General features: G+C 56.9%; 2 protein-coding genes across 18 annotated transcripts in view; one reads left to right on the plus strand and one right to left on the minus strand.

Annotated features, from left to right (window-relative positions):
• The window catches only part of CARS2 (cysteinyl-tRNA synthetase 2, mitochondrial), a 34,337-nt gene extending 25,921 nt beyond the window's left edge, over positions 1 to 8,416 (plus strand). For 2 of the 5 annotated variants that reach the window (XM_029209814.1, XM_029209817.1), the window contains exons 10-15: positions 2,746 to 2,812; positions 3,555 to 3,693; positions 5,127 to 5,250; positions 5,752 to 5,850; positions 7,993 to 8,196; positions 8,272 to 8,416. In XM_029209814.1, coding sequence (XP_029065647.1) covers positions 2,746 to 2,812; positions 3,555 to 3,693; positions 5,127 to 5,250; positions 5,752 to 5,850; positions 7,993 to 8,196; positions 8,272 to 8,340 — 702 coding nt within the window. In that variant the 3' untranslated portion in view covers positions 8,341 to 8,416. Of the gene's footprint in view, positions 1 to 2,745; positions 2,813 to 3,433; positions 3,694 to 3,994; positions 5,251 to 5,751; positions 8,197 to 8,271 lie in introns of those variants that run through there. The other 3 variants (XR_003791667.1, XR_003791666.1, XM_029209816.1) reach the window with 3 other exon arrangements.
• A 201-nt stretch (positions 8,417 to 8,617) lies between these two features.
• Positions 8,618 to 26,688, minus strand: part of NAXD (NAD(P)HX dehydratase) — a 48,437-nt gene continuing 30,366 nt past the window's right edge. For 5 of the 13 annotated variants that reach the window (XM_029209826.1, XM_029209827.1, XM_029209819.1 and 2 more), the window contains 6 exons: positions 25,438 to 25,588; positions 23,509 to 23,554; positions 22,767 to 22,855; positions 19,656 to 19,764; positions 14,071 to 14,304; positions 8,618 to 13,267 (listed from right to left, as the gene is read on the minus strand). In XM_029209826.1, coding sequence (XP_029065659.1) covers positions 12,761 to 13,267; positions 14,071 to 14,304; positions 19,656 to 19,764; positions 22,767 to 22,855; positions 23,509 to 23,554; positions 25,438 to 25,541 — 1,089 coding nt within the window. In that variant the 5' untranslated portion in view covers positions 25,542 to 25,588 and the 3' untranslated portion in view covers positions 8,618 to 12,760. The remainder of the gene's footprint in view (positions 13,268 to 14,070; positions 14,305 to 19,655; positions 19,765 to 22,766; positions 22,856 to 23,508; positions 23,555 to 25,437; positions 25,589 to 26,688) is intronic. The other 8 variants (XM_029209828.1, XM_029209825.1, XM_029209824.1 and 5 more) reach the window with 6 other exon arrangements.

Raw genomic sequence — 26,688 nt, forward strand, 5'->3', positions numbered from 1 at the left:
GTAATGCTGCATTGAACATAGGGGTGCAGATATATCTACGAGATAGTGATTTTGTTTCCTTCAGATGTGTACCTAGAAGTGGAATTGCTGGACTGTATGGTAAATCTGTTTTTGATTTTTTTTTTTTTTTTTGCGGTACGCGGGCCTCTCACTGCTGTGGCCTCTCCCTCTGCGGAGCACAGGCTCCGGACGCGCAGGCTCAGCGGCCATGGCTCACGGGCCCAGCCGCTCCGCGGCACGTGGGATCTTCCCAGACCAGGGGCACGAACCCGTGTCCCCTGCATCGGCAGGCGGACTCCCAACCACTGCGCCACCAGGGAAGCCCTATTTTGGATTTTTTGAGGAACCTTCATACTGTTTTCCACGGTGGTTGTACCAGTGTATGTTCCCACCAGCCGCGCACAAGGGTTCCCTTTTCTCAATATTCTCATCAACACTTACTCTTTTCTTTGATGGCAGCCATTCTGACAGGTGCGGCGTCTCACTGGTTTTGATTTGCGTTTCCCTGATGATTAGTGATGTTGAGCATCTTTTCAGGCACCTACCTGTTGGCCATTTGTGGGTCTTCTTTGGAAAAACGTGTATTCAAGTCTTTTGCCCATTTTTGAATCTTTTTTTTTTTTTTTCTGTTGAGTTGTGTGAGTTCTTTATATATTTTGGTTATTTATCCCTTACCAGATAGATGGTCTGCAAATGTTCTCTCCCATCCTGTTGGCTGTCTTTTCATTTTGTTGACTGCTTCCTTTGCTGTGCAGAAGCTTTTTAGTTTGATGTAGTCCTACTTTCTTTCTGTGTCATTATCGGGAAACGGTCCACAGACACAGAATGCCGTAGAAAGGTCAGATTCCAGATTTCTGTTGAACTCTCTGACTCCATAGGGGCACCCCACAATGGTGAAAATAAATACCCTTTAGTGTTGCTGGCGTTTGGAGAACTATTAACTTAGATTTCTGAACACACACTGAGGTTTATCTGAATGAGTCCACATTCTGAGTGGCAGGAAACTACCCCCCTTTCTTGGGGGGTGGGGCACGCCCAAGTGGTGTGCAGGATCTTAATTCCCCGACCAGGGATTGAACCCGTGCCCCCGGCGGTGGAAGTGCGGAGTCTTAACCACTGGACCACCAGGGAAGTCCAGGAAAAACCCTTTAAAATAAAACCACCTAAAATCCTTTTGGGATGAACTACAGAACATGGCTACCCCGAAAACATAAAGTGCTAAAATGAAAAAGAGGTCTCTTTCGGAAAAACCGAAGACCTAGACAGACATAAAATATCCATAATGTTAGTTTTTAAATTCTGTGACTAAATGCACGATTATGAGCAGAAAGTCAGGAGTGCAGGAGAGGCACCGACTCGCAGAGAGAAGCGCGTGGGGCTGGGGGCGGCGTGTCGTGTGTCTGTCAGCGGTCAGGGCCCCAGGGCTGCGGGGAGGGCTTGCTGACGGTGGCCACGCCGCGGAGATGCACAGCTTTGCTCCTGCCCACACAGCTCCACAGCCGTACATACCAAGCGTCTGGAAGCGATTTATAAAAAGCTAAACACACAACAACTTACAAAAACAAATCCTCACCTAAGGCAAGCGTGTCCACTGGGAACAGGCCTCCTGCTACACTGTCAGAGACAGGAGAGGACTTGTAACAAGTTATGAAGCAGTTGAGTCCATGCTTTGGTGGGGAAGGAAACCTAAAGAATTCAGAAAGGAGAGGGAAAAGTCAGAGGGTGGCTAAAGGCCCTCCGAGTACCCGGCGTTCACTCTCTGTCCCCGTGTAACCCCACGCCAGCTGAGCTGCATGTTTACTGCGGTCCCGCCGAGCACAGCCGATTATCACGAGACCCTGGCAGGTCAGGGAAGCGCTGTCAGAGTGGCTGGAGTGACGGCCGACGGGACACAGAAGGACTTGCAGAGAAGGCACAGGATGCGAGGCCCTGGCCTTGGGTGTTTGGCGTTTGGTTCACTAAGCCTTGTCTCTTTGTCACCATTATAGACACACTGCAGTTACGACACATCCGCATCTTAGCATTCTGTAAGTGAAGCTCCGTATGCGACAGCGCTAGTTATTTATCTGCCTGTGCTGTCCGTGGTGTAGTAACACCACAGTGCAGGGGCTCGGTCTCCGTGCTGCTGCTTTTGCAGATTTAAAGGGGAAGTGACAGGTGAGGACGCGAGGGCACGTGACTGCGCAAATGCGAGAATTAACACGCACACCCTGAGCTGTCCACCGGACGGGGTCTCTAGTTGGCTAGTTTGGGGAGTTAAGGGGACGAAGAAACACTCCTTTTTCACATCCTGGAAAGGAGCACCAGGGGACGGACACAGACGTTGAAATACCCGGTGTCTTACTGATAAAAGTCGGGTTGGACAGGGCTCTTCACCTTTTTCCCTGTCGATCCTGTTGTTGGCCTGGCGAAATCTGTGGCTGCTTCCTTAGAACGTAACATTTTTAAACACACAGAATGAAATCTGTAGGGGTCTGACAGGTGTTGATTATATCGAGATACAGGAATCCATGCCCTCCCTCACTTGAGTGAACGCTCTAACAGAATCCAGCCGTGGGTCTGAGCCCCGCAGCTCACGTCAGATGAGTGACAGCACAGGCTGTGTGGAGGTGACGTGGCCGCAGGCTCGTGGGGCGAACACCCCGCGACTGCTCGGGGGGCGGTCCAGGTGTCTACACTGGGGGTTGGAGGAGCGCTGCGTGTGCCTGGGGGTTAGTGGCTCCTGTCTCTCCCGGCCCCCTGCAGGACTTCCTCAGCACGGCCTCCCCAGACGTCTTCCGCCTCTTCTGCCTGCGGAGCAGCTACAGGTCAGGTGAGCTGGCAGGGAGGCCTGGGTGCTCCTCACGTGTGGCCCCGGGGAGCCTCTGAGGGCCTCTGGGGACCCCGAAATCCGGGTGGGGTGCGCCCCGTCCTGTTGGGGTGTTGCCCTCGTGCCCTGAGGTTGGGTTCTGAACGGAAGCCCGAGGATGCTCCAGGGACCCCGGAGCCTGTCCCAAGGCCGCGGCTTTGCAGTGGGACTCCGGTGCCCAGCGCTCCGCGGGGCCCGGAGAGCCTGAGCCCACGGCACCTGCCCCCTGGCGTCATGAGCCGTCCTGGCACAGGGCCTGAGCCAGGAGCCATCGGCATGGCACCGCCCCTCCCCTGGGCCAGAGGGTGTGTCCCCTTCCAGCCCTGAAGGAGAGTCTGGGGACCCCGGCACTCCCCGCTGGCCCTGTCCAGAGACCTGGGGCCGCCCGGGTGCGGCGAGTGTCCCTAATCTGTCCCCGCACACTCGCGGGCACGGTGATGGCCGGGTTTCCCTGCCCCTCCGGGAACACAGGGCCGGAGTCCTCGTGGCACCGGTCGGCTGGCCTCCCCAGAGGCGCTTCAGGTGCCCGGCAGGGCCCCTGCTTTCCAGAGCCATCTGTCTGTCTGTACATCTGTCTGTCAGCAGGAATGAGCCCTCGGCCACCCACGTGGGGAGGGGTGTCCATGTTTCCTGCCCGGGGTCAGGACAGAGCCTGGCGGTCTGCGGGCGCTCGCGGCTCCCGGGTGACCGGGCTCCCTCCCCGCAGCCATGGACTACAGCGACGGCGCCATGCTCGAGGCCAGGCGTCTGCTCCGTGCCGTGGCCGCCTTTGTGGAGGACGCTCGGGCCTACATGAGGGGGCAGCTGGCGGGCGGCCCCGTCCAGGAAGACGTGCTGTGGGAGAGGTGGGTGCTGCTCAGGACCACCCGAGGCAGCGCTGTGGACACGGGGGTGGGGCTGGTGGGAGCCCCGGGCCCGCCAGGGGAGGGGCAGGCACCCTGCCTTCAGGGAGGCCTGGACAGCCCACGGTCGCGTGGGAGCGTCAGGAACCTCGTGGATGGCGTGGTCGACGGGAAGTGGGGCAGGTGGGCGGACAAGCGAGCTGTTGAAGGAAGGAGGGGGGACCTGGGTCGCGGGACAGGGGTTGACGGGCGCGTCCGGAAGCCCAGCGTGTGCCCCCCAATCCCCCCGGGGTCGTGACCACAGGCCGGCCGTGCCTGCAGAGGTGGGAGCACAGCAAGGGGCCCCGGGAAGTTAACTGAGCGGTGGCGCGGGCGGGAGGACGGAGCCTACCCCGGACGTGGAGACAGTGTTTCCAGTTCTGTTGCTCGGTAAATGGCTCGACGTGGTCATCTGTGTTTCACTGCATCCAAAAAAAGGCGAGGAAGGTTTGAGATTGGCTTCAGAGACGGTGAGAAAGTGGGAAGACAGAGCCTCGGGGGATACCAGAGGGAGATGAGGGGGGCAGGGTCATCGGGGGTCCCCGGAGGCTGATGGTGGGCGGGGTCTGTGTGCCCCGCCACCCAGGGAGCCCCTGGAGGAGTAGAGGGCCCGGGGCTCCTTCGGGGCCGGCCGGGAAGAGGGCAATTGCAGGAGAGAGGCAGGAGCTGCCTGTTGGTCACAGCAGTGGCGCCCAGGACGAAGCCCAAGCCCTGGGGCCGGGCAGCTGGGCCTTGTGGGGCTGGGAGCCGTCAGTCACTCGGCCACCCTCCCGACGGCGGGTGCCAGGGAAGGGCCGGCAGTGCCGCTCACCGGCAGGTGTGCAGGGGAGAGTCTGCGCCTCAGGAGAGGTCAGGTTATATGCCGGCTGACAGACAGCGCCGGGTTGCAGAAGCCCAGGCAGCAAAGCTCTGTCTCTCCCCGTGGTCACTCGGGCCCAGGCTCCGCGGCTCTGACCAACCCTTCCTGTGCCTGGGGAGCAGGGCACCCAGAGGAGGTGGGGAAAGTCTGGGACGAGGGGCAGCAGGGAATCAATACGGTGGCAGAGCCTCGGAGGGGCCGGTGACTGACCGGCAGGCATGCAGGACAGCATGTGAGTGACGGGTGGCTCGAAGGGGACCTGACGGTGCCGCTGGGGACGGGTAAGGGGGCAGGCGAGGAGGAGGTGACAGTGACCTCAGTTTCCTTGCCAGGGGCTGAGGGACTCGAGGGTCAGTCACGGCAGCCGGCTCCTGAGGGAGTCTGACAGCAGAGGGAAGGAGCTGGAAGGGCTGCCCCAGGGGCGGGAGCTGAGGGTGGAGCCCCCGGGGGGCATCCGTCCTGGGGGCCCGGCCAGCGCTGCAGCTCCTGCCACCCAGCCGGGTCCCTGGAGCGGCCCCGTCTGCTCACCTCCCCAAAGGCTGGGCCACACCAAGGGGGCCGTGCAGGCGGCGCTGGCGGACGACTTCAACACGCCGGGGGCGGTGGACGCCGTCATGGACCTGGCTCACCACGGGAACAGACAGCTGAAGGCGGCTGCTGAGGTAACTCCTGGGACGTGGCGACAGTTCTGAGGACACAGCAGATGCCACCTCGCCAGCCCCCGGGGCCACCCAGCTCCCAGAGCCTGTGGCCTCCGGGCCACCCCTGCGTGTGGCCCCGTCCTGAGCCAGGGTCAGTAGAGCTGGGGGCCATGGGGAGGCCTGGCACGTGGACACAGGAGCTCAGGGGAGTCCGAGTTTGTCACACAGATGTGAGACGGGGAAGGAAGCCAGGTGGGGACCCCGACTGCCCCCCAGCCCTGCCCGTCCCTGGGCCCTGGCGCCAGGCTCCTCTTGGATGCCCAGGACCCTGGGACGCCCCAAAGGCCACCTGCTGCCGCCGCCACCCGGGGGCTCCTTGCCAGCACAGGCGCTCAGAGCACAGGCCCCAGCGGCGGGCGGGAGCACCAGATTCGCAGGGCTGCGTCCGCGCCCACCGGGGCTGACCTGCCCGGGGTCGGTGCTCTTGCCTTTCAAGAGCCTTCTCTGGGTGACTTGTTGCAGGCGGCCGGTGGTCCCAGGAGCCCTGCTGTGTTCGGTGCCGTCGTGTCCTACGTGGAGCAGTTCTTTGAGACGGTGGGGATTTCTCTGGCTGAGCGACAGGTATGCCCTTCTCTCTTCACTCCTTGATCGTGGGACTTAATCTACATGCTAACACGGTAACAGCCGCTTCTTCCCTTCAGAAACGCGGATTTTAACGGTAATTAAAGGCCAGACTTACCACGTGCTTAAGATGTGTTATGTTCCTTAAAAGGGGAACAGATGCAGAGCTGGGATTTACTAACCTAAACAGGGTTCTCAGCAGGACGAGCGTGCACCTCAGCTGCACAGTGAGTGGCGAGCCACGGATTCCGTGCGCACTTGTGTCCGGGAAAGAACCTCAAAGTGTACACGGCAGTCAGGCTGCAGGGGACACGTTTCTCCGGCGGCGTCTGAGCTGCCGGCCGGGCCCCAGCCGTCAGGGATCCCCGGGCCTGGCCCCCCTGGCCGCCCACGTCCCTGTCACACGCTCCTCAGCAGAGGCCCAGTGCAGGCCCGTGGGCTGTTCGGCCACCGGGTCTCCGGTCCCCTGTGTGTGGAACGTCCCTTGGCCTTCCGTGGCCTTTTCCTGCCCTGACACCCCAGCCCCTCAGGGACTCAGCACATGTGACGTCATCCTCTGGGCCGTGATCCCCGTCTGTCCCGTGCCCGGGATGTGCACCGTGACCATGCCGCAGAGACCCTTCCTGGCGCCAATGTGGACTCGGGTCCTCCTCCCGCTCGCAGCTGGGGGGCGGAGTGTGGAGCTGGCTGCGGTGCCACACACGGCCCCATCCCTTTGGCACATTCTTGCTTCCTGCACTGACGTTCCCAGCCCATCCGGTACCTTGTGTCGCAGGCAGGAGTCGGCCTTTCTCCCAGGAGCCTGGCTGCTCTCGGCGGGGAGGGTCTGGGCACTGGGTGCTCGCTGTGCTTGGCCACAGCTGCTCTGGCCCTAGGCGGGCAGAGCCAGCCCCCAGGATCCTGGGTCCCCTCTCCGTATCGACTGTTACCCCCGACACCTTGATTCCGGTTCCCAAAAGTCCCGGGCCACCTCCCTCCCCTCTGGGCTCCCACCTCCCAACATCACTCCCCCGCTGCCCTCCCCATGTATACCTGTCTCCCCACAGCCGCCGCCTCTCCCCCACCCCCAACAGGCTGTCCTCTGCACAGAAGCGTCCTTGCCTGATGCCCCAGGCCAGGGTCCCTCCTCCTCCAGGGGGCCCGCCTCGTTCTACCTCACCTAACGAACAGCCTTAGTTAGGACTGTTGTTCAGGACCGAAAAGGAAAGGGCCATAGCTGCCACTTTCTAAAAAAGTGTGAACAGGCTGTTAACAGGGGAGCCTGGACTGCACACGGGGGGACGCCACCCCGGATCTCCCTGCGGGCCCTGCCGGGCCACCTGCTGCCGTGAGGCCTGGGCACAGCCCACACTGCCGGGCCGGGGACCTGCCAGCTGAGGCCTGGCGCCGGCTGCCCTGGCCGTGAGCGGGGATGTCTCCTAGGACTGTTTGTTAGGCTGTGAGCTTCTCTGGCCTCAACAGAAAGACTCGCGTATCTTTGCAATGATTTGATCGAGAGACACTGATTCCCTAGTGGACTGCGGCCTTCCCTGGGCGGTCCAGGGCCTGTTGGCGGCTCACACTAGGCTGAGGGGGCCAGGTCTATGCTGGGTCACCAGAAGCCCACCTCCTCCCCGAGCTGGGGCGCCCCCGGAGCCCGCTGGGGGCTCACGTCTCTGTAACGAGCTGTCTTCTACTGTGGGAGCAGTGGCTGGGGATCACGTGAGGTTGAAGGAGTTGGACCGCTGGCCCCTCTTCCGTGGGGCGGGGGGTGGGGGTGGGGTCGGACACCTGGCAACTTGGAAGGGCTCCGGGCCCACGCCAGCCCTGGAGCTGCCCCGGCCGGCACCCACACTGATGGTCCCCGGCCCCAGGGGAGAGCGCCGCGGGGCTGCACGTGTGCGAGCGCCCACCCATGCGCAGAACGTCCAGGGCCTTGAATGGTGGCTGGAGCAAGTTTGGTTTCCTTGGTCGATGAGGCCCAGGCCTGCCGGCTCTGCCCAATGACCCTCCGATGCTGCCCGTCTGCAGTGGCAGCTCCCGCTCACCAGCCTGGGCGACCGGGAGACCGGGCCCTTCGGGCGAGGCGAGGGGAGGGAGACGAGCCGCGCCCCCTGCCCCTCCCCGGCCCGGGGCCCGTCCGCTCACCCGGCGCCCGGGCAGTGTGTTTCAGGGGCCGGCGGCCCGGCCGCCCTGCACAGCGTGGTCGAGGAGCTGGTCCGCTTCCGGCAGAAGGTCCGGCAGTTCGCTCTGGCCGCGAGGGAGGCCCCCGGGGAGGCGCAGCGGCAGCTCCTGGAGAGGCGGCCCCTGCTGGAGGCCTGCGACGCGCTGCGCCGGGACCTGGCTGCCCACGGCGTCAGCATCAAGGTGAGCGCCGCCCCGCCCCCGGCTCTGCCCCTGCCCCCGCGCCCTGACTCTCACCCGGCCCGTCTCCTTCCCCAGGACCGGGGCGGCGTGTCCACGTGGGAGCTGCTGGACCCGAGGACAGAAGACCCCAAACCAGGGAGCTGAGGCCACGGGATGCGGAGGCCACGGCTCCCGGCGCGGTTCTGTGCTGCCTCAAATCACTATAAAAGCTTGATGTTAACAGTTTCTGTGTGGCTGCTCAGTTAACCTTAAACCAAACTGTCACCGCCCCACGGGTGCTAGTAGATGTGCTGGAGAATGGGTTTCGACGGCCACAGACGCAGTTCAGTAACGTCACGTCAGCCCGCACCGTGGTCTCTGGCTCCTGAGCCCGGGGCCTGACATTGTGGGACGGCCCTGAAACCGCGAGACCAGGACGTCGGCCCTACACGGGGTCCAGGAAGACGTCATGGGAAGGGCAGGCGGGACCCCTTCCCCGGGGTCACCTGGTCTCAAGCAGGAGAAGCGGCCTGTACCCCACATGCTGAGCAATGCTGGACTGGGCGTGGGCATACGGTTTTACATTTACTTTCCTGGTTACAAAGTAACGTGTTAACCACAGAAAACGCCAACAGAGGAAACCCCTGCAAGTGTCCAGTCCATGTCCTCTGAGTGATAGGCTCTGTTTCACCTCTGTTCTGTTTGACCTCTTCCTTAAACAGTTGGTTCTTGGGGTACCGTCCTCTGCTGCCTCTGAGCAGACACCACGGGGCCAGGGCTGTGCTCGAGTCTGGGTGACACGGGTGAGGGCACAGGTGTGACAGGCGGGCACGAGGCGGGCGACCTGGGACCGAGCTTGCCGGCGGCCTCGCGCTCCGTCTCCTTTCTGTCGCAGGCAGGGAGCTACAGCTGTTCAGCCAGCCAGCGGGAAGCGGGGTGACCCTCTCGCCGCTTCCCCCAGCTCTCAGCCAGGCCGCCCCATGTCCACCGCTGTGGGGCTGGCACTGATCCTGTGGGTGCGGCCCCGGGCAGCAGGCCAGCACCCGTCAGGCGCCGCGCGGATGGCCTGGCTAGCCCGGCAGCCGCCTTAACTTGGTCACTGACCTTCCTGACCCTGAAAGGCAGGGGGTTCCTGTTCTACAGATGAGGAAGCCCGTTCAGAAGCTGACCTGCTACAAGGGACCCAACCCGTGAGCAGTGGAGTCAGGATCCCAGAGGGCGGGCAGGCCCCTGACACGGGACAGGCAAGCAGGGCCGCTCAGTACTCGGGGCAGGCTGTCCGGCCGGAGCCTGAGCTGGCCGCCAGATGTGCTTTGGTGCTGGTGTCCTGGCGGAGTATCCTCAGCTGGAGCTAGAGAGCGCCCGGGTTTGCAAAGGACAAGGAGCAACTGCTCACCTCGTTCAGAAGCACGGGCCCTGAATGGTGCTTTCTCAAGCAAAGGGATTCAGGGCAGAAACACAGCGGTTCCCGTGTCGGCTGAATCTTGTCTTCTATGGAAAGAAATAGCTACGTTGCGGGCTTAGTACTTCGTTTTAACGGTACTGGTAGGCAGTGGTGAAAACCACACCATTAGACAGACGGGCTTACGTGTTTTTATCTTCCTAGTATCTGAGAATGTCCTCAGGATTAAGTTGAGAGGTGGATTCTGGCTGTTTAACAAAAAAATACAAAACTCTCCCATGAAGTAAACCAGATCTGCTTTTTAATAGAGACCATGATTTAGGCGTAATTCCCCAAAGGAAAGAATGTCCGTGACACTTAAACTCTTCTACAGTTAGATATGAAATAACAATGGTAAACATTTTAAAGGAAATCTTGAAAGTCCACGACTATTTAGAGGAAGTGGGACCTTTCTGCGGGGAGGTTTCTGACCGCAGAGCAGGAGTCCCTGGGGAAGGACAGACGGACAGGCCAGGCCCCGCCCCACAGAAGGCGGCACCAACGCCTGAGAGTACACTCAAGCACACGTGCTGTAACCAGCCCAGCAGAGATGTGACGGGAGACAGCCAGCTCTCGGGCCACAAAGAGAACTGCCCACACTGACAGCCGCGCCCAAGCTGATCTGATGCCGATGGGACAACTCACTACAGTTTCAGAGCGAACTTCTTCAGAACGTTCCTGAAGCCACACCCACTCTCGAAGCAGAGGGACCTGCCGTCCTGCTCCGTGAGCAGGCATGAAGGCAGTGTTGGTGCCCCCCACCTGGGTGCCATCTCCCGCCCGACCCTGGAGCCCCAGGCGTCCCTCCCACTCCCATGTGCTGTGCTGGGGCCTGTTAGCCAGCACCCGACTGGTGCACAGGCCAGGGGCCCAGAGGCCCTACCTGTGCACTCGGGGGTCAGGGTCCCATTCGCTTCCCTTCTGTGATCTTCCCAGCTGCCTCCAAAAGGGTTTCAGAGTTCTAACAGATTTCTCATTATTCCGAAATATTTCAACCAATTGACGAAAACAAGCAATGCTTAATATTTCTGCCCAGATGTGTCCAACCGAATCACCGTTCAAAAAGAAACAAAAATGAGCTAAAGAATGAATGCCACATCCCTTCGAGGACCTCAGTTTAAAAAAGAAAACATCAGTCATGTAGACATTTGAAAACGAGTGATGGGATGCCCCCGAGAGGACTACCGGAGGAGGGGAACTTCCCACAAACAGAAGAATCGCACAGCAAAAGCCCACGACCTCAGCTGAGCTGGTGATGGACGGTCTCGCTGTCGTGATTCTCTTCATTCTTTTCTGATATTGCCCAGAAGCTGAGAAAAGTTCAGGAATACTCTGTTTCCTATCATAACATCTCCAAGCACACAGCAGTTGAGCCAGAAAGTGCTACGTTCCAAGCTCTGACACTGTCTACGTCAACCCACACGGCACAGACTCACACACCTCCCAGCGGACTCGGATGGACCGGAGGTGGGCCCCGTCACAAACGCAGCTCCCCCGTCGGGGCCACCCCTCCGTCTGCACCAGCTGAGGTTTCGAAGAGTCTGCTGAACGCGGGCCCGAGCTCCCTGATCATGTCTGTGGCGGTGGTGGCGCGGCCGTGCTTCTGGAAGGCTTGGCGGGCACACTGCCTGGTGAGCGCGCAGGCACCAAAGGCAGCCACGAGGAGCGGGCTGGACCTGCGGGGGAGCGGTGTTAGCAGGGCGTCGTGGCCACCGAAGGCCCTCCCTGTCCCTCCTGTGGTCGCCCTGGGACCCACTCTGACAAGTTCAGTCTAACGTGCCGCTGGGCCTATTAGAAATGCCTGTCCGCCTGGAGAAAGGTTAGGATGTAGCCACGTCCCGGCTGCAAGCCAGACCGGCGCTCGGTCACAGGGTAAGTGCTCGGTGCTGTTCTAGGCCCTGGAAGACACCGGAGCCTGGGGACGAGCTGCTTGCTATGTTCCTGGACCCATCACAACCCCGCCTGCGCGCACACGCCCCGCAGGCCCCCCGGGCCAGGTGTGCCGGGACCCCGCAGCCCACCACCCTCAGGGTCGCCAGGATGGGCACAGCGAGGAGAGGCCGAGGGCCCTGAGGGGTGGGCTGCCCGGGCCCACCCTCTGCCGGCGACGGCAGACCCCACCGCTCAGGGCGCTGCACCCCGTGGACAGTCATATCCCGGCACACGCTCTGCCCCTGCTTGCGTGTCCCCCGAGGCACCGGTCCCGCAGAGCATGCGCCGCAGACCCCCGAGCAGCACCCCCGACACCAGCAGGGACACCAGAGCCCCCGGGTGAGCGTCCTGGGACCAACCCCTGCCCTGGGGGCTCTTCTTCCAGCAGACACCGGCCCCTCAGCGGAATGTTCCAAGCAGCCACTTATTAAACGTGCAACTGCTGCAACAGCACGGGAGGAACAAAGACGTGACTCACCCATTGGTCTTCTCGGGGCCAGCCAGGAGGGCCCAGTGCACCAGGACGCCCAGGGAGCCCGACAGGAGGTCCCCCTGCCCGCCACACCTGCGGCCGCTGCCCTCCCGGCTGCACGTGAGCGCTGCGGGGCGAGAGGGCCATGTGAGAGGGGCCCGTGCTCCGTCACCTTGCCCCCCGCCCCGCCGGCCGTCCTGACACGGCAGGCAGAGGCCCAGCTCCCCCAACCAGCACCGAGGGGTCTGTGGGGACAGGGTGGGGACGGTGCCCCCGGCCCAGGGCGCCCGCAGCGGCCCTGCTGGGACTTCGTCTGTGCCGTGCCGGGAAGTTTCTATCTCTTGGGAAAACGTCTTAACCAGCTGCTACGCTCTGTGTTAGAGTCTAGAGCACCTTCCAGCGTCTGACTCACGGGCTTCAGGGCCACGCAGAGGAGGCTCTCTGCATCTCCTGTCCAGCGCGTGACAGCGAGCGTGTGTGTGTGATGGTGTGTGTGAGCGTGCACACTCCTTCCTGGGCACCGGTTCCGTGTGTACAGCTCCCTCATCAACGCCTGGCGGGCTCTTGCCTCCGGGGCAGACTTCAGCAACAGGAGGACTCGTCTGCAGGGAGCAGAGGTGTCACGCACCGAACCCCAGTGCGGATGCGGGCGGGCCTGCTGGGCTCTGCAGCCACGCTCGGGGCCCAGGGGCTCCCGCCCCACCGGCAGCTCCTTGGGTGTCTCCGTTTTCCGGGCGTTTTTATAAAACAACAGGAAGCAGTGAAAACTCAAGCAACTGCATCTGTGCCTCAGGTGAGGCGGCAACGGGCCTGCAGGGTTGCCCGCTGCCCAGAGCCTCTGCTTGGGGCTCTCCTTGCACAGCACGGACAAAACTGCACCCTGTACCTGGTGTCGACCAGGACCAGCATGCATCACTGCCACATCCCGTTGCAAAACAGCGAGAAACAAGACAAAAATGGCCTTTCCAGAAGCTGTGGTTGACATGCTCACCAGGGAGTCCCTCTCTGGGGGGTAAGTGTGCATGTGTGCCCGTGTGTGACCGACCGTGTGTGAACAGGAGGTCCTCCTGGGGCTGGTGCCCAGCATGGCTGGCTGACACGTGGCGTGAAGCCCTCGGCCACTCACCCTGCCCGCCATCAGAGATCACGTCCTGCTCCCCTTTCTGGACCACGGTGACGTTGCCCAGGGCCTGGCTGAGTCTCTGCACAGATCTGTAGCGGTCCCTGCCATCCAGGGGATCTCCCAGCTACGACGGAGGACAACACACAGACACAGCTGTCATCAGACACGGAAAGAGCCCATCCACCCTGACCCCACCTCATGCGGGGAAGGGCCCGCTGGTCACCTGCCGACGGCCGAGCTCGGGCCCCACGTGCAGAGACGTTTCCGTCCACCAGCGGGAGGGAGACCCAGAGTCAGGACTACTGGCCCATGGCCGGGATTGTAAAGGTTTGCGAGGGATGCGACTTCGAGTAATAACGAGCAAACGTTTACGGCACTAATACGTGAGGGCACTGGGCTTACATACACAGCTGACCCTCGAACAACGCTGGTGTGAACCACGAGGTCCCACTTACATGTGGATGTTTCCCATAGTACATACCACAGCCCTACACAATCTGAGGTTGGCTGAATCCACGGATGCGGGACCGAGGACACGGGGAACTGCGTACCCGGAGGGCCGACTGTGGATCACACTCGGAATTTTGACAGCGTGCAGCCTTCAGCGCCCCTAACCTCCGCTGTTCAAGGGTCAGCTGTATTATTTTATTTCGTCCTCACAAACCCTAGGACGCAGATTCCATCATGCTCCACACTTTACAGAGGCAGGGGCAGGGATGGAACGATCCGCCCAGGGTGCACGGTGGCAGGAGGGCGGGCTGACCCCAGAGGCCACCTTTCATCCAAACGAAGACACGCTAACTGGAAGATGCCCCATCATTGCACGCACCCGGGAGCGCACCTGTCCACCCACCTCTGCACGTCTGTCCCCGCAGGTGCACCGCAGGACGAGCCCCTCACCCCTGCCCGGGATGTCGGCTGACTCACCACAGCCTCGGCGAGTCTGCTGAACTCCACGTGGTTGGGGGTGAGAACCGCCTTCTGGTAGCCTTGGATGAGGGCCGGCTGCTGAGCGACCAGCCACAGCCCGTCCTGCAGACGAGGACTCACGTCACTGCGAGGCTGCGGGGTCCCCTGGGAGGAGGGGACGGGAGAGGAGGCCACACTCACCGCGTCGATGACGATGGGGATGCCCCTGGTCTTGGACGCTTCTAAAATGCCCTGCGAGGAAAGGAAGCCAGGCTGAGCAACAAGCCCGTCACCTCTCAGAGAGGGTAAAAGAAACCGAGCAGTTCCTGACGGACTTCAACATCAGGCCATCAACCAACAGACAGGAAACAAGAAAGCAAACGCACAAAATAATCAGAAAAGAGACTTTGTAAGGCAGGGCCCTGGGAACTCTGAAAACAGGAGCCCACGGGAACCGTCATGCAGTGCTGGGTCCCAGGCCAGCCCACGAAGGACAACCCTGAGCCGGCACCTCCAAATTTCCAACAGATACTAGCCCTCAGGATTTGGAGCTGAGAGACCTGAAGTCTCGGGAATTCCCCAACTCCTTAGTTTTTATCTATTTCTCTTAAGTAACACTTCACGTGTTTTCACATGAATGACTGCAGTAATGAACAGTGCAGCACTTCTCTCTGATGCTACACTAAAAGTTGGAGGTTTTTCGCTTGAGAATTATGTGTGTGTCTGATCAACACGACTGCTGACTATTACGCACCAGTATTTCATGACAAGGGCGTTTACGGCAACAGCATGAGAAGAGGGCTTCTACCCGACAGACACTGGCTAACAGAAAACGTTAGAAGAGAGCAGTGAACGAGATACATGACAAGCAGGGATAATTTAAAACACTGGGAGATAAGCCCACATCTGTAAAGTAGCAGTGAGGAGTGCAACCTCACCCAGCATAGCTGCCCTGCCCGACGGCTTCAGTCGCACCTGCCGACGCCGGCCTGAGTGCTGGGAGTGTGCCCAAAAGCCCCTTCGGTGGAGGGTCAGGGTATGGGGCCCACGGAAGGCTCTCTCCTTAAACAGTGGAAATGCTCTATCTGCTTGCCCCGAGTCAGGCGTTACTGTTAGAACCAATTCAGATTTTCTGAGTCTTTGTACTTTCCTACTAGAGCCCCAGTGAATGTTCAGACCCGGGAAACGTGAGCCGACACCACGGAGAGCACATTAGTAACATCGCACAATGTGACACTCGGCCTCCTGACGCAGAGAATGGAGGGCTGGTCTTGCTTCCATGGCTCAGAGGGCCTGTGCACTTGACGCTGTCACGGTCATGGCATCTGGAGGGTCAGCGCCACCAGCACGTGCCGTGATGAGGCAGCAAGCCCCGCACACACACACATCCGGACAGCAACCTGACCTAAGGGAAGAACGGGCAAACGCAGGAGCCAGCCACACACAGGTCAGGAGGGCTAACGTGCAACAGGGAGCTTTCTACACACGAGGAGGGGGAGTGAGGAGTGGCAGCTCCCCAGAGCGCATCCTGGGAAGGGCAGCCCTTGCTGGAGAGCAAACTGCTACAAGCTTCTGGAGAAATCTGGGAGCATCTCTCAAAAACGTTTCAGTTTCACACTGTGTGGCTGGACCACACTGACCCCACTCTGTTAGCTCCATCTCAGGCCCGCAGCCCTGCCCCTTCCCCTCCCTGCGTGAGTGACTGAGCTTTACCCCACTCTCCAGGAATGCACCCAAGCCAGACAAGTTCCCTATCGACTTGACCATCTTTCTCTGATATGAAAACTGGAGGAGTGCCTCTGCAGAGAGCCCCCCGGGGGGCAGGGGAGAAATAAAGTCCAGTTCCCATCAGTGCAGACATGCGTCTCACTTGGGGGTCAGATTCTTTCTTCAAAAATCCCCTCGGACCCTTTCCGTGCAGCTAGGGACACCTGGGTCATCTTCCACCCGATCCTGCCTGTATGTCAGTCCCCACGTAAACTTCAGAACTGCACTTCACTCAGTTGCCTGCTTTGTTTTTCGGTCTTAAAAGTTCCTTCTCAGTTCAGAGGATGTTATTCAGTATCTCCACCTTCCACAGATTCTCTTTGATTCAGCAGTGGAACTTCTACAAATTTATCCTAAAGAAAACACCCAAAAGAAACAAATAGATATACAGAAATGTTCAAGGCATCACTAATAGAAAAAAATGCTGTGAACAGCCGAAATGAACTAGTTAAATACATTACAGCATATTACGATGAGGCTGTAAAAAATAATGAACATATGCATATCCCGCCAGGAAGAGCCTCCAAGACACATGTATCCATCCAGGAAAACAACAGGCTGCCAAAGAGCACAGACACTAGGCGGGTCCGTCAAGATCCTACAGCCACAAACTCTGGCTCAAAACCAGCTTATGAACTGGAAGACTCAATATCGTTAAGACAGCAGTGATCCCCAAATTGACCTAGAGATTCAAGGTGACCCCTACCCAAATCCCAGCTGTCCATTCTGCAACTGACAAGCTGATCCTAAAACTCATGGAAACTCACGGGACCCAGAATAGCCAAAACAACGCTGGAAAGAAGAAAGTTGGAGGACCCACACTTCGCGATTTCAGAACTTACTGCACAGATACAATAATCAAGATAATGTGGTTACTGGCACGAGGACAGCTGTACAATCGATGGCACAGAAAGGAGAGCCCAGAAATCAATCCTCACACTGATGTCAACTGACTTTCAACAAGGATGCCCAGAGAATTCACTGGCCCGAAGAAGTACTGGGACAACTGGATATAAAACTGGACTGAACCCCTTCCTTAACACCATACACAAAACTTAACTCAAAAGGGACCACAGAGCTAAAAGAATAAAGCTCTTAAGAGAAAACACAGGAGTAAATATTGCGTCAGGCAAAAACCTTAGCTAAGACACCAAACGGAGGTGTCGTATGATCCAGCTTCTCCAGTCTAGGTATATAACCCACAGAAATAAAAACATAAATCCACAAAAAACCTTGTAAATGAGTGCTCACAGCAGCACTATTTGTAATAGCCAAGAAGTGTAAACAACCCAAATGTCCATCAGTTGACGAATGGATTTTAAAAACGCGGTCTCTCCATACCACGGCCTATCACACAGCAACGGAAGGCGTGAAGCGCTGACAACCTGCCACAACAGGGTGAGCCCTGAAATTACAAATACCACACACCGTATGATGCTGTTCCTACGAAGGTCCAGAATAGGCCAATCCATCGAGACAGAGAGTAATTAGTGGTCGCCAGGGGTGGAGGCTGGGAGGAACGGGGAGCAAGTGCTAACGGGTGTGGGGCTTCTTTCTGGGGTGAGGAAAACGTCCTCAAGCGGACTGTGGTGATGGCTGCAAACTCCGTAAATATACCAGAAGCCACTGAATTGTACACTTTAAATTCGTCCATGAATGCGGCAAAGGTTACTGCCACAGCCACCCCAGCCTTCAGCAGACGCCAGCGTGGAGGCCAGAGCCTCCACCAGCAAAACAGCGATGTCTCACTGGAGGCTCAGATGGCGGTCGGCGCTTTTCAGTCACAAAGTACTTGTAAATTAAAGTACCTACACTGTTTTTAGACATAATGCTATTGTACACGTAATAGACTACAGTATAACACAAACGTAACTTTATCTCCACTGGGAAACCAAAAAATTCACGTGACCGGCCTTATGACGAGAATTCGCTTTATTGCAGGGGTCCGGAACCGAACCCCCAGTACCTCCAAGGTGAGCCCGTGCAGAAGTATGGTGAAATAATCACCAGTCCAGCTAACCCACACAGCCATCACCTCCCCGGGGGAGAACGTAACCTCTCCCCACTGCCCTGACGCCCCGCGCCCGGCAGCCACCCTTCTCCTCTCTGCTTCTCCGAGCTCACCTATTCTGACTCCACACAGAAGTGAGATCGCGCAGCGTTTGTGCTGCTGCCCATTTCACTTAGCATCTCGTCCTACAGAGGGTACATATGTTTTAACCAAACCGTTTGAAACAGGCAATAATAAACAGACCAACTACCGACACTAAAGTTGAAAACACATTTCCTGCTCCATTCCATCCCCAGTCACCTGTCACGGCTACTGTTTCTCCTCAGTGATCATTCATGGGCTTGAAGAAAGTGAAATTTCCAGCCCCAACTTTAACCCCAAAGGCTGGAAAGATTTTCCGTGGAAGGGACCCTTAAAATTCACGTTCTCACTAAATTCTGGTAAAGCAAACACACGTCTGCCTTTTAAAATGTTCTTTACCCACAGATTGCTAGGAAAGTCCAACCAACACTCACAGCGCCCTACACCTTCTTTCCCTTGAGCTTTTGTTCAGTTTAACTCAAAAAGCAGAAGCTGAGCCAGGAGCCCCTCCAGCTGCTGAAGCAAGTGGCAAATCAGGGTCACCATGACCGCTAGCCCCCTTGAGGCACGTGGCCGACACCTCCCAGGGCTGGAGCTGGGGCAGGTGGTCTGGGGGCACTGAGAAGGGCCCCAACGAGGGCAGGGAGAGCTCAGCAGGTCCCTGAGATGTGTCCCCTCGGAGAGTGACACCAGGGCAGTGTCGGAGGACCTGGGCAGCGGGAACACACAGAATGTGGGGTTGGTGTGCCATCCGAGCTATTTCCCCTGATCCAGGATAGCATTTATTTCTATTTCAACATTTTGAGGCTAAAAAATTAGTTTCATCTTCTTAGATTAAAGCAGGCATAAAGTTTCAGTAGTAAGGAAGAGCATAAATGATCAATGAAAAAGTAAACGAATGCACGTGTACCCACGAGGGTGAACTAGGGTCTCCTGCCCGCTCCCCCATCACCCAGCGCCGGCTACGCTGGCTTTAGCTGAAAAGGACGGCAGGGGACAGAAGAGAGTGCAAAGGCAGCAGAACAACTGGCCCGTGGGGTCCAAGGCCCAGGGATTTCTAGACCAATGAGGACCTCAGGTGGTCAGAGGAGCACCAGGTTAAGAAATTAAACTAACAAGGGCTTTCAGGAGGACCCGCTGACGACAAAAAGCTAGAAGCAGCAGAACACCTTTCACGTTTCTCTCTAAGTGCACAGCTCACAGCAACGGTGAAGTCACCAGCAGCACCCTCTCCCACTGGCTCGCTGTGACAGACTCCCACTGGGCCCAGCCGGGCACCGTGCAGAGCGCTGCACAAAGCGTGGCCCTCGGCCAGCCCCGGGGGACACTGCGCCCTTACAGCGGGCACCAGGAGCAGGCTGCCAGGGGTCCCCAGCAGGAAGGGGTCGCGGGGAGACGACTGCGAGCCTGAGCACACGCCCGGCCACTGCTAACCCCACTCAGCCCGGATGCTGGGACTCTGGTCACGTCGGGCCCCATGGAGACTTCCTCGGCCACAGCCTGAGACCAGAGCCCCGGGAGCGAAAGAGGGCGCCGTTCAGCGGTGCCCTGCTCTGGTTTAAGCACATCCCTACCTTTACGCCTAGTGTCTCCTCTATTCCCCAGACCACGTTCTATCGGTCTCAACTCCTCCTCCAAGACGCACACAGAGCAACAAACAACGGAAAGTGCAATTCCATCAGACTCCCCCGATCTAAGGGCCGAGCCTGTGGGAATAGGCGTGGTTAATAATTCTACACGTTACCTTGACGTTTTCGAGAAGAACGTCGTCTCTGCCTAAGCCAGGCCCTACGACCAGGGCGTGCAGTCGGGGCAACCACTTTTCCACATCTTGGACGGCACTGGGGCTGTCACTAAAAAAGGAAAAGAAGGGCAAAAGAGCTTGCAATTTTCATCTTTTGTTTACTTTATTAATGAAACTACAGATTTTTCCAGATTTTCCCCCAATGTCCTTTTCTTGCTCCAGGACCCCAGCCAGGACCCCACCATAGTTGTTTAGCTTTCAACATTCAGATGCCCCTGAAAGCATTCTGCTAAGTGAAATGAGCCCAAGAAACACAAATAGCGTATGCAAACAAACAAAACAAAAAAACCGCAAAAAGACAACACCAAACTCACCCATAGAGAAGAGACTGCCGGTTGCCAGCAGCTGGTGGGGTTGGGGGGGGGGACTTCTGGGTTTTGTTTTTGTTTGTTAAAGAGCAACAGAGCACTGACACGTGCTACATTGTGGACAACTCTCGAAAACAGGATGCTAAGTAAAAGAAGGCAGACACAAGACCTCACAAATGTCTGATCCCATGCATAAGAAATGTTCAGAAAAGGCAAATGTTTGGAAACCAAGCAGATGAGAGGTCGCCTCGGTCTGGGGTGGCGATGGGGAGGGGCTTCCGTCCTGGAGTGGTGGGAGCGTTCTAAGATTATGTGACATAACAACCTGGCAAGCATACCACAAACCACTGTACTAAAGTCAGTGGATTTTATAGTGAATCATATCCCAGTAAAGCAGTTCCCTACACACACATTAGCAACAGCCCCGGGAGCAATAGTGGAGAGAGACACTAATACCCAAGGACTGATGGGGGGGTCGGAGGCGGCTTCAGGGAGGAGGGGTATTGGGTCAGTGGGTGGAGTTTCAAAGGAGCTGGAGGTTTTGGAACAAGAGGTGATGGTCCGGGAGGACGCACGTCTCACCTCCAGACCCAGTGGCCGGGGGAACAAAGGAAAAGCCACCTCCACTTAGGAGGCTCGCAGGGGAAGCCGCCCCCGCTGGGGACAAGCAGACAAGAGAAGGAGGGAGCAGCAGGGGCAGGAAACACGGCGAGAAAGCGCTGTTTTACAGGAAACGACAAAGAGCATGATGTGTGGCGTGATGTGAAGGCAGCATACTCTTGGGGATGAAACTCAAGCACGGAGCCTCTCACTTGCTGGGCCCCTTCCCAGGCCCCGGGAGGGACCCCAGTTTACTCGAGTGGTCCACATGTTTCTGTGAACTCCGCAAAGGTAGGCAGAGGATCTGGGTCTCACCAAAGCTGAGGCAAATGGAACTTCCTTCCCATCAGAAAGAGAGTCAATAATGCAGGGTATATAGTCATGATCATACTACACTTTCTTTTTCTTTTTTTAAAATTAAGACTCACAGGGGAAAAAGTACGTAAAACACGTTAAAATAAGACACGATGACTCATTTCAAAATGACCTGTGCCAGTCTGGTTCCATCACACAGGCGCACAGATGCAGTGCAGGCTGCACTCCTACCTGTGGTGCAGACGTCCCCACCTCAGGCCTGCGGGGAGGCGTGTGCCCGGCGGCGCCCCGACCCCCCGTGACATCAGGAGCCCTCCTTAAGCCCAGACCTGATGGCTGCGCGCGACTCTGAGGCCCAGCCGCCACTCTCAGGGCCCACAGGCTACCAGACGGCCCGGCCCGCCCCCCAGCAGCCCCGCTCGGGCTGCCGGCGACCCCGCACTGGGGACCCCACACTGGGAGCCGAGGCCTCGTGTCCGGCACCAGGCACGGGCTCTTCCAGGACCATCCGCAAAGCTCTCCACTCGGCCCCAGGACACCCTCCAGGCCCCTCCAGTCTGCTCCCAGCCGCCAGCGCGCCGGGCCCTCCCGACCCACACACAGCTTCGCCTCCTGGTTTAAACGCAGCCCACGCGCTGACAACTCCCAGATCTAGGCTCCCCTGCCCACCCCACGGCCGCCGGCACATCAGCAGGCCATGGAGATGACAACCTGCTCAGCCCACACCCTGGTGGCTTCCCCACGCTCCTGCCGGGTCTCACTGCCTGCCTGCGGGAGGGCGGGGCTGCACTCCCCTGCTGTGGCCAGGCTCTGACCCGCTCCTGTCTCTAGCCCAGCACGCAAGCATCCCCAGGGGCTTACCACAGCCTCCCAGCGGGACCCCTGCTTCCGCCCTGGGCCCCAAGGGCCAGAACCCTTACTATGACCCCCACGACCAGCAAAGCGTGGCCCTGAACCTCTCTGGTCACCCAGCCCCTCCCAAGCACCCCACACTAAGTGTCCCCAGCAGGCCTGCAGCATGAGCTCCCACGCCCGCTCCCCCCCCAGTCCCCGTGTCTGCGCCTTCACTGGATGCCACGCCCTGCGCCACCGCCCACGGCGACCCTAGGAGCACCCGCCACACACACACACACACGCGCGCACCCAGCACTCCCCGCCCCGTCCTCCCTGCGGTCCTTAGCACCACCTGACAAGCTGTTACCTCGTTTGTCCTCCAAAGCTGTGTACGTGGCCCAATACAGTAGACGCTGACCACGCGGGGCTTTTACATGTAATTAAAATCAAAGTAAAAACTCAGCTCCCGAGTCCCACTGGCCGCGTTTCAAGCTCTCAGCAGCCACAGTCTCGCACAGCACCGAGAGAAAAGCTTCACCGTTGCAGAAAGATCCAGGGCACAGGGCTGCCCTGGAGAGGAAGCTGCACGGGAGCAGGTCTTGGGCTGCCCAGTTAGATGCTGTCCCCGTGGAACCCAGGACAGAGTCCAGTAAGCGCTTGCTGAACGATCGAACGGTCATTACTGCTGCCACGTGAGACACTGTCACAGGCAGGCCCACGGCTCCTCCTGGGCCTAGGACCCTCCGGCCATTGCCGACGGGCCACAGGGGACAGCCCGGGCAGCCCTGGTGCCCAGGTCTCCTGCACACTGTCTGTCTTATTCTGACTACAGACGCGGGTTCATTATCGTTCCCTCGCTTCTTCCGACAGCACCCTCCCACCTGCCCCCTCCCCGCACCGCGGCTACTGCACAGCGGCTCCACGAAGGCGCAGAGACCCTGTGACCCAGGAGAGTGGCTACAAGCCCCGCGCCCGCCGGGGCCCCGCTACTCACAGAACCGGGTGAACGATCAGCTCCGGGCTGTACGACTTGATCACAGGCGCGGCATCCTGGGTGGTGAACACGTGGGACAAGTCCGCGCCCTGAGGAGGGGCACAGGAGGCCGGCTTAACGTGGGATTCGCCCGACAGACACTCAAGAGCACTGGTGGCTCTGGTACAACCGTGCGAATTCCGCAGCACTGTCCGCAAAAGAAAAGCACCCACTGCCGCAGGTAACCCACAGCCAGGAGGCGGCTGAGAGGCCTCCGGCCGGCGGCAAAACCTAAGAAAGGCCTGGAAAGAGAGGCGGGCTTCTGCTGCCGCCAAAGAGGCAGGTGGCCCCGCTGGCTCAGGTGGCATCACGATGAGGTCCGCAGAAGCAGAGCCCATGTCACAGTCCCTATGCCACTAGGCCTCCAGGACTTGATCAAAACGCTGCCGTAACAACTGCCAAGGTTAAAAGAGGTCCACTGCTTATGCTAGGACCGAAAAGGCAGCCTGGATCACTGTGGTGAAGCACAGTTCTAAAAAGAGTTTAGCTTAAAAGAAAATGAGTCCCAATCCAAGTTACTTTGTGGCTGCACAAGAGGTCAGGGTAGATTTAAAGGTACGTCTCTTACCACGATTACCCAAAATGTTATTCAGATTTCTCTGAATATTGACAGACTACTCAGAAAACATTTGCTTCAGTCATATTTAAATAATCCAACCCTTTACTAGAAAAATCCTGAAAAAGAAGCTATGAACAAACATACCACTTTGAGAGCTGAGATTGCTGCAAAATAGGGGGCTCCAGTGTACCTAAAAAGAAGACATTTACAGTCAAAAACATCTGAGAATGAGGCAAGCACACCAGGCTTATCAGTAAATTACACAGACACGCAGCACCCGGGCACGGCCCAACCCCCGGTAGAAGCTCGGGAAAAGGGTTATTAACATGGATCAGTCCCAGGAAAGTCAATCTTTCCTACGAAGCTCTGAACCATGTCAGGAGAGGCAGGTCCTGGCCAGGTGCCCCAAGGTCTCTCTGAAATGCATATGTGCAAACTGAAGCCTTGACGGGTGGCTTCAGGGGGCCGTACAGAGGTCAAACTTATCGAATTGTACATTTATAACATTTGCAGCTTGCCGTATACCAACCAGACCTCAATAAAGCTGTTAAAAAATGAATCTCCTAGTGTACAATGGTTCGGCAAGATTTACATCAACCGGAATAAAATGGTTATTTTCCATACCAGGAATAACTGATTAGAATATGATAGCATCTACCATACTAGCAAAAATCATAAAGCATCTAGGAATTAACCTTATAAAACACATGATAACTCTGTGGGGACATTTTAAAAACCTATTAAAGAACAGAAGAGATGTACACTTGATGAGAGGACTTAATATTATAAAGACGACACCTCTCTCTAGACTAATATAGACACAGAAAGCACTTGATTTATCAGAAATGCACACAGACACAAGTAAGAGAAGCTGCAACACCAACCGAACAAGACTGGGGTTCTGTTAGCAAGGATGGTAGGGATGTGTGTTAGGGGAAAAAACAAAGCAAAACACAACAAAACCTGGAGGTCTGAGAAGACAGGGAGAGTTTCCCAAAGGCACTGCAGAGAGACAGTGTGCTCGAGGTGACCACAGGCCGGAGCCCCTGGACTGGCTGGCACCCCAAGGAGCAGGACCCACCCCCGAGAGCAACGGTGAGCAGAGCCAGCGGTCACCTCGGACATGGAGACAAACGAGAAGAGACTCGCACGCCTCCCTCCTGCTTCCACCCGCTTGCTCGGAAACGCCTGTAACTGTGCTTAAGGGCACTTCACGCACAGCAGGAAAATCCGTGAACGTGACATCAGATGAGTGACGGTAACTGTTACGTCAATCCCAGGGGTGAAGAAGAGCTTTGCTAACCCGAACAGGGAAACGCGCTCAGGGCACGCTGCACGTGTGACAGTCTCTCCAGGGCAGAGCCACGAACTCGCCCGAAATGCCAAAGGACAGGACAGCGGACATACACACTCACCCCACAGTGTGAATACAAGCCTCGCTAACAAAAGAAATACATCCCCCTCACTTAGCAAGAGCAGTCACTGTCACGTTGGGTAAAGAAACACAATCTAGCTACATGTTATTTTAATAAATACAGCCAACTACATGCTAAACCGTTGAAAAGACAAGGCTAGGCAAAGAGCGTATCAGTGCAAACAGAAAGGCAGCAGAAACTGAACGGTAACCAAGGTCGAATTAAGTCAAAGGCAGCAGGTATCACAGGCAAGGACAAATTCCCAATCTTTATGTGTCGACACAGCAGCGCAATACATAGAGCTAGAAGAGAAAGAAGGCCTCAGAAGAAAGCTGGATCTGTCAGGCGTCACGAGGAGCCTCCGGGAGTATCTCTGAACTAAGAAAGGAAAGCAAGCAGATGCTGGCCGTCTGCCCTGGCTACAAAGCAACCACGGCTCACAGCGACGAACCCGCCAGTACAGAGCACAAAGAAAGCAGCAGCCTCACCCGCTCGGCGCCCCATGCTTTCCCTGCTACTCAATCAAACGATCATCACTGAAAACTACTGCCGGAATATCAGAGGACACCTGGAAATGACCCCTGGGGTCCAACTGGACGGACGGAGGGACGACAGGTAGGCGACAGCCAGAGAAGGACGCTGTGTCCGCGCAACTTACTCTGGGCAGCCTCCCACCACGCCTATCCTCCCAGCTTGCCCTTTGTGCTTCCAGGCGGCCAGAGGAGGCACCACATTCCTCACCAGCTGCAAAGCAGCCTCCATGTCCGTTACTGAGCGTGCTGTATGCAGTGGAAATGCTTGATTTAAAACTGAAAAACAGGAAAATGTTCAGAAAGGTAAGTGTCTACCAGCATACATCAAAAGCAGACTTGAACAAAATACCCCATTAATCAAAACACCTCCCAAAGCTGGCTTAATATGAATGCTGTAGATTTTTATCCAATGGTTTCATCATTTCATTTCTATAAGCAAATGCTGTTCAGAAGTAACAACACAACACTACTAATACTGTTGCACGGACCAGATTTACTTCGAATGCATCAGACGTCTTGGAAGTCTACTTAAGCTTTCAGAAAGTTTTTTTTAACGCACTGTTACTTCATGAACTACACATATTTCATCGTAATCTTCCTTCAAGTTTATTAGGTCTCTTCTCCCCTTTGCTACTTTCCACGGTCTATTCAAGCCAGACAGGTGGTTCATGTTATTCCCAATTCATTTTCCAGTCGTGGTTCCAACACTCAATTAGATAATCAAATAACCTGGAAATGGCATTCTAAATAAGGAACACATCTTACACTGGGTTCAAAGTGGCATTTTAAAATAGTTTGATCATTGAATTGTCTATAAATAGCTAATTTTAATTGGCCTTTCTTGAAAAACTTCCTATGTTGTATGTTTTGCCATATTATTAAAAACAGCTCAGCTGTGAGAGAAATCCTGTGTTCTGTAGAGCCAAATGTATGAATAGATAATAAAGCATGCATTTTCTCTAGAATTAAAGGATCTTTGCTGATACGAACAACATTTTCACAAAAAAGGCATCCAATATTTTTATCTTCCCATTATCTCAGCAGCAGAGGAAAACCAGACGTGGGTCACAAGTCCAAGTGAAGAACAGAGACTGACTCAGCTCCATACATGTGGTAAAAGAGCTTTATCTTCTATCACTCTTACAATTTTACTTTTCACTCAACGACGTTATTCACGTAATTTTCCTTAATGAGTAGATGTAAATAAATGCCTCCTTAGCCAATATATCAGATGGATGCTTAGACCCAAGATGTAAAAAGAATATTAATTACCATCCATCCAAACGCCTTCCTACCTTCTTCCAAATCAACACAGGATTAAAACTCCAAAGAGAATCGCCGTAACCCTAACCCTTTGGCCGTGAAAAGGCACAAGG

The sequence above is a fragment of the Monodon monoceros genome, unplaced genomic scaffold, assembly GCF_005190385.1.
Source record: "Monodon monoceros isolate NGI ecotype Baffin Bay Population unplaced genomic scaffold, NGI_Narwhal_1 Super_Scaffold_8, whole genome shotgun sequence".
Classification (NCBI taxonomy): Eukaryota; Metazoa; Chordata; class Mammalia; order Artiodactyla; family Monodontidae; genus Monodon; species Monodon monoceros.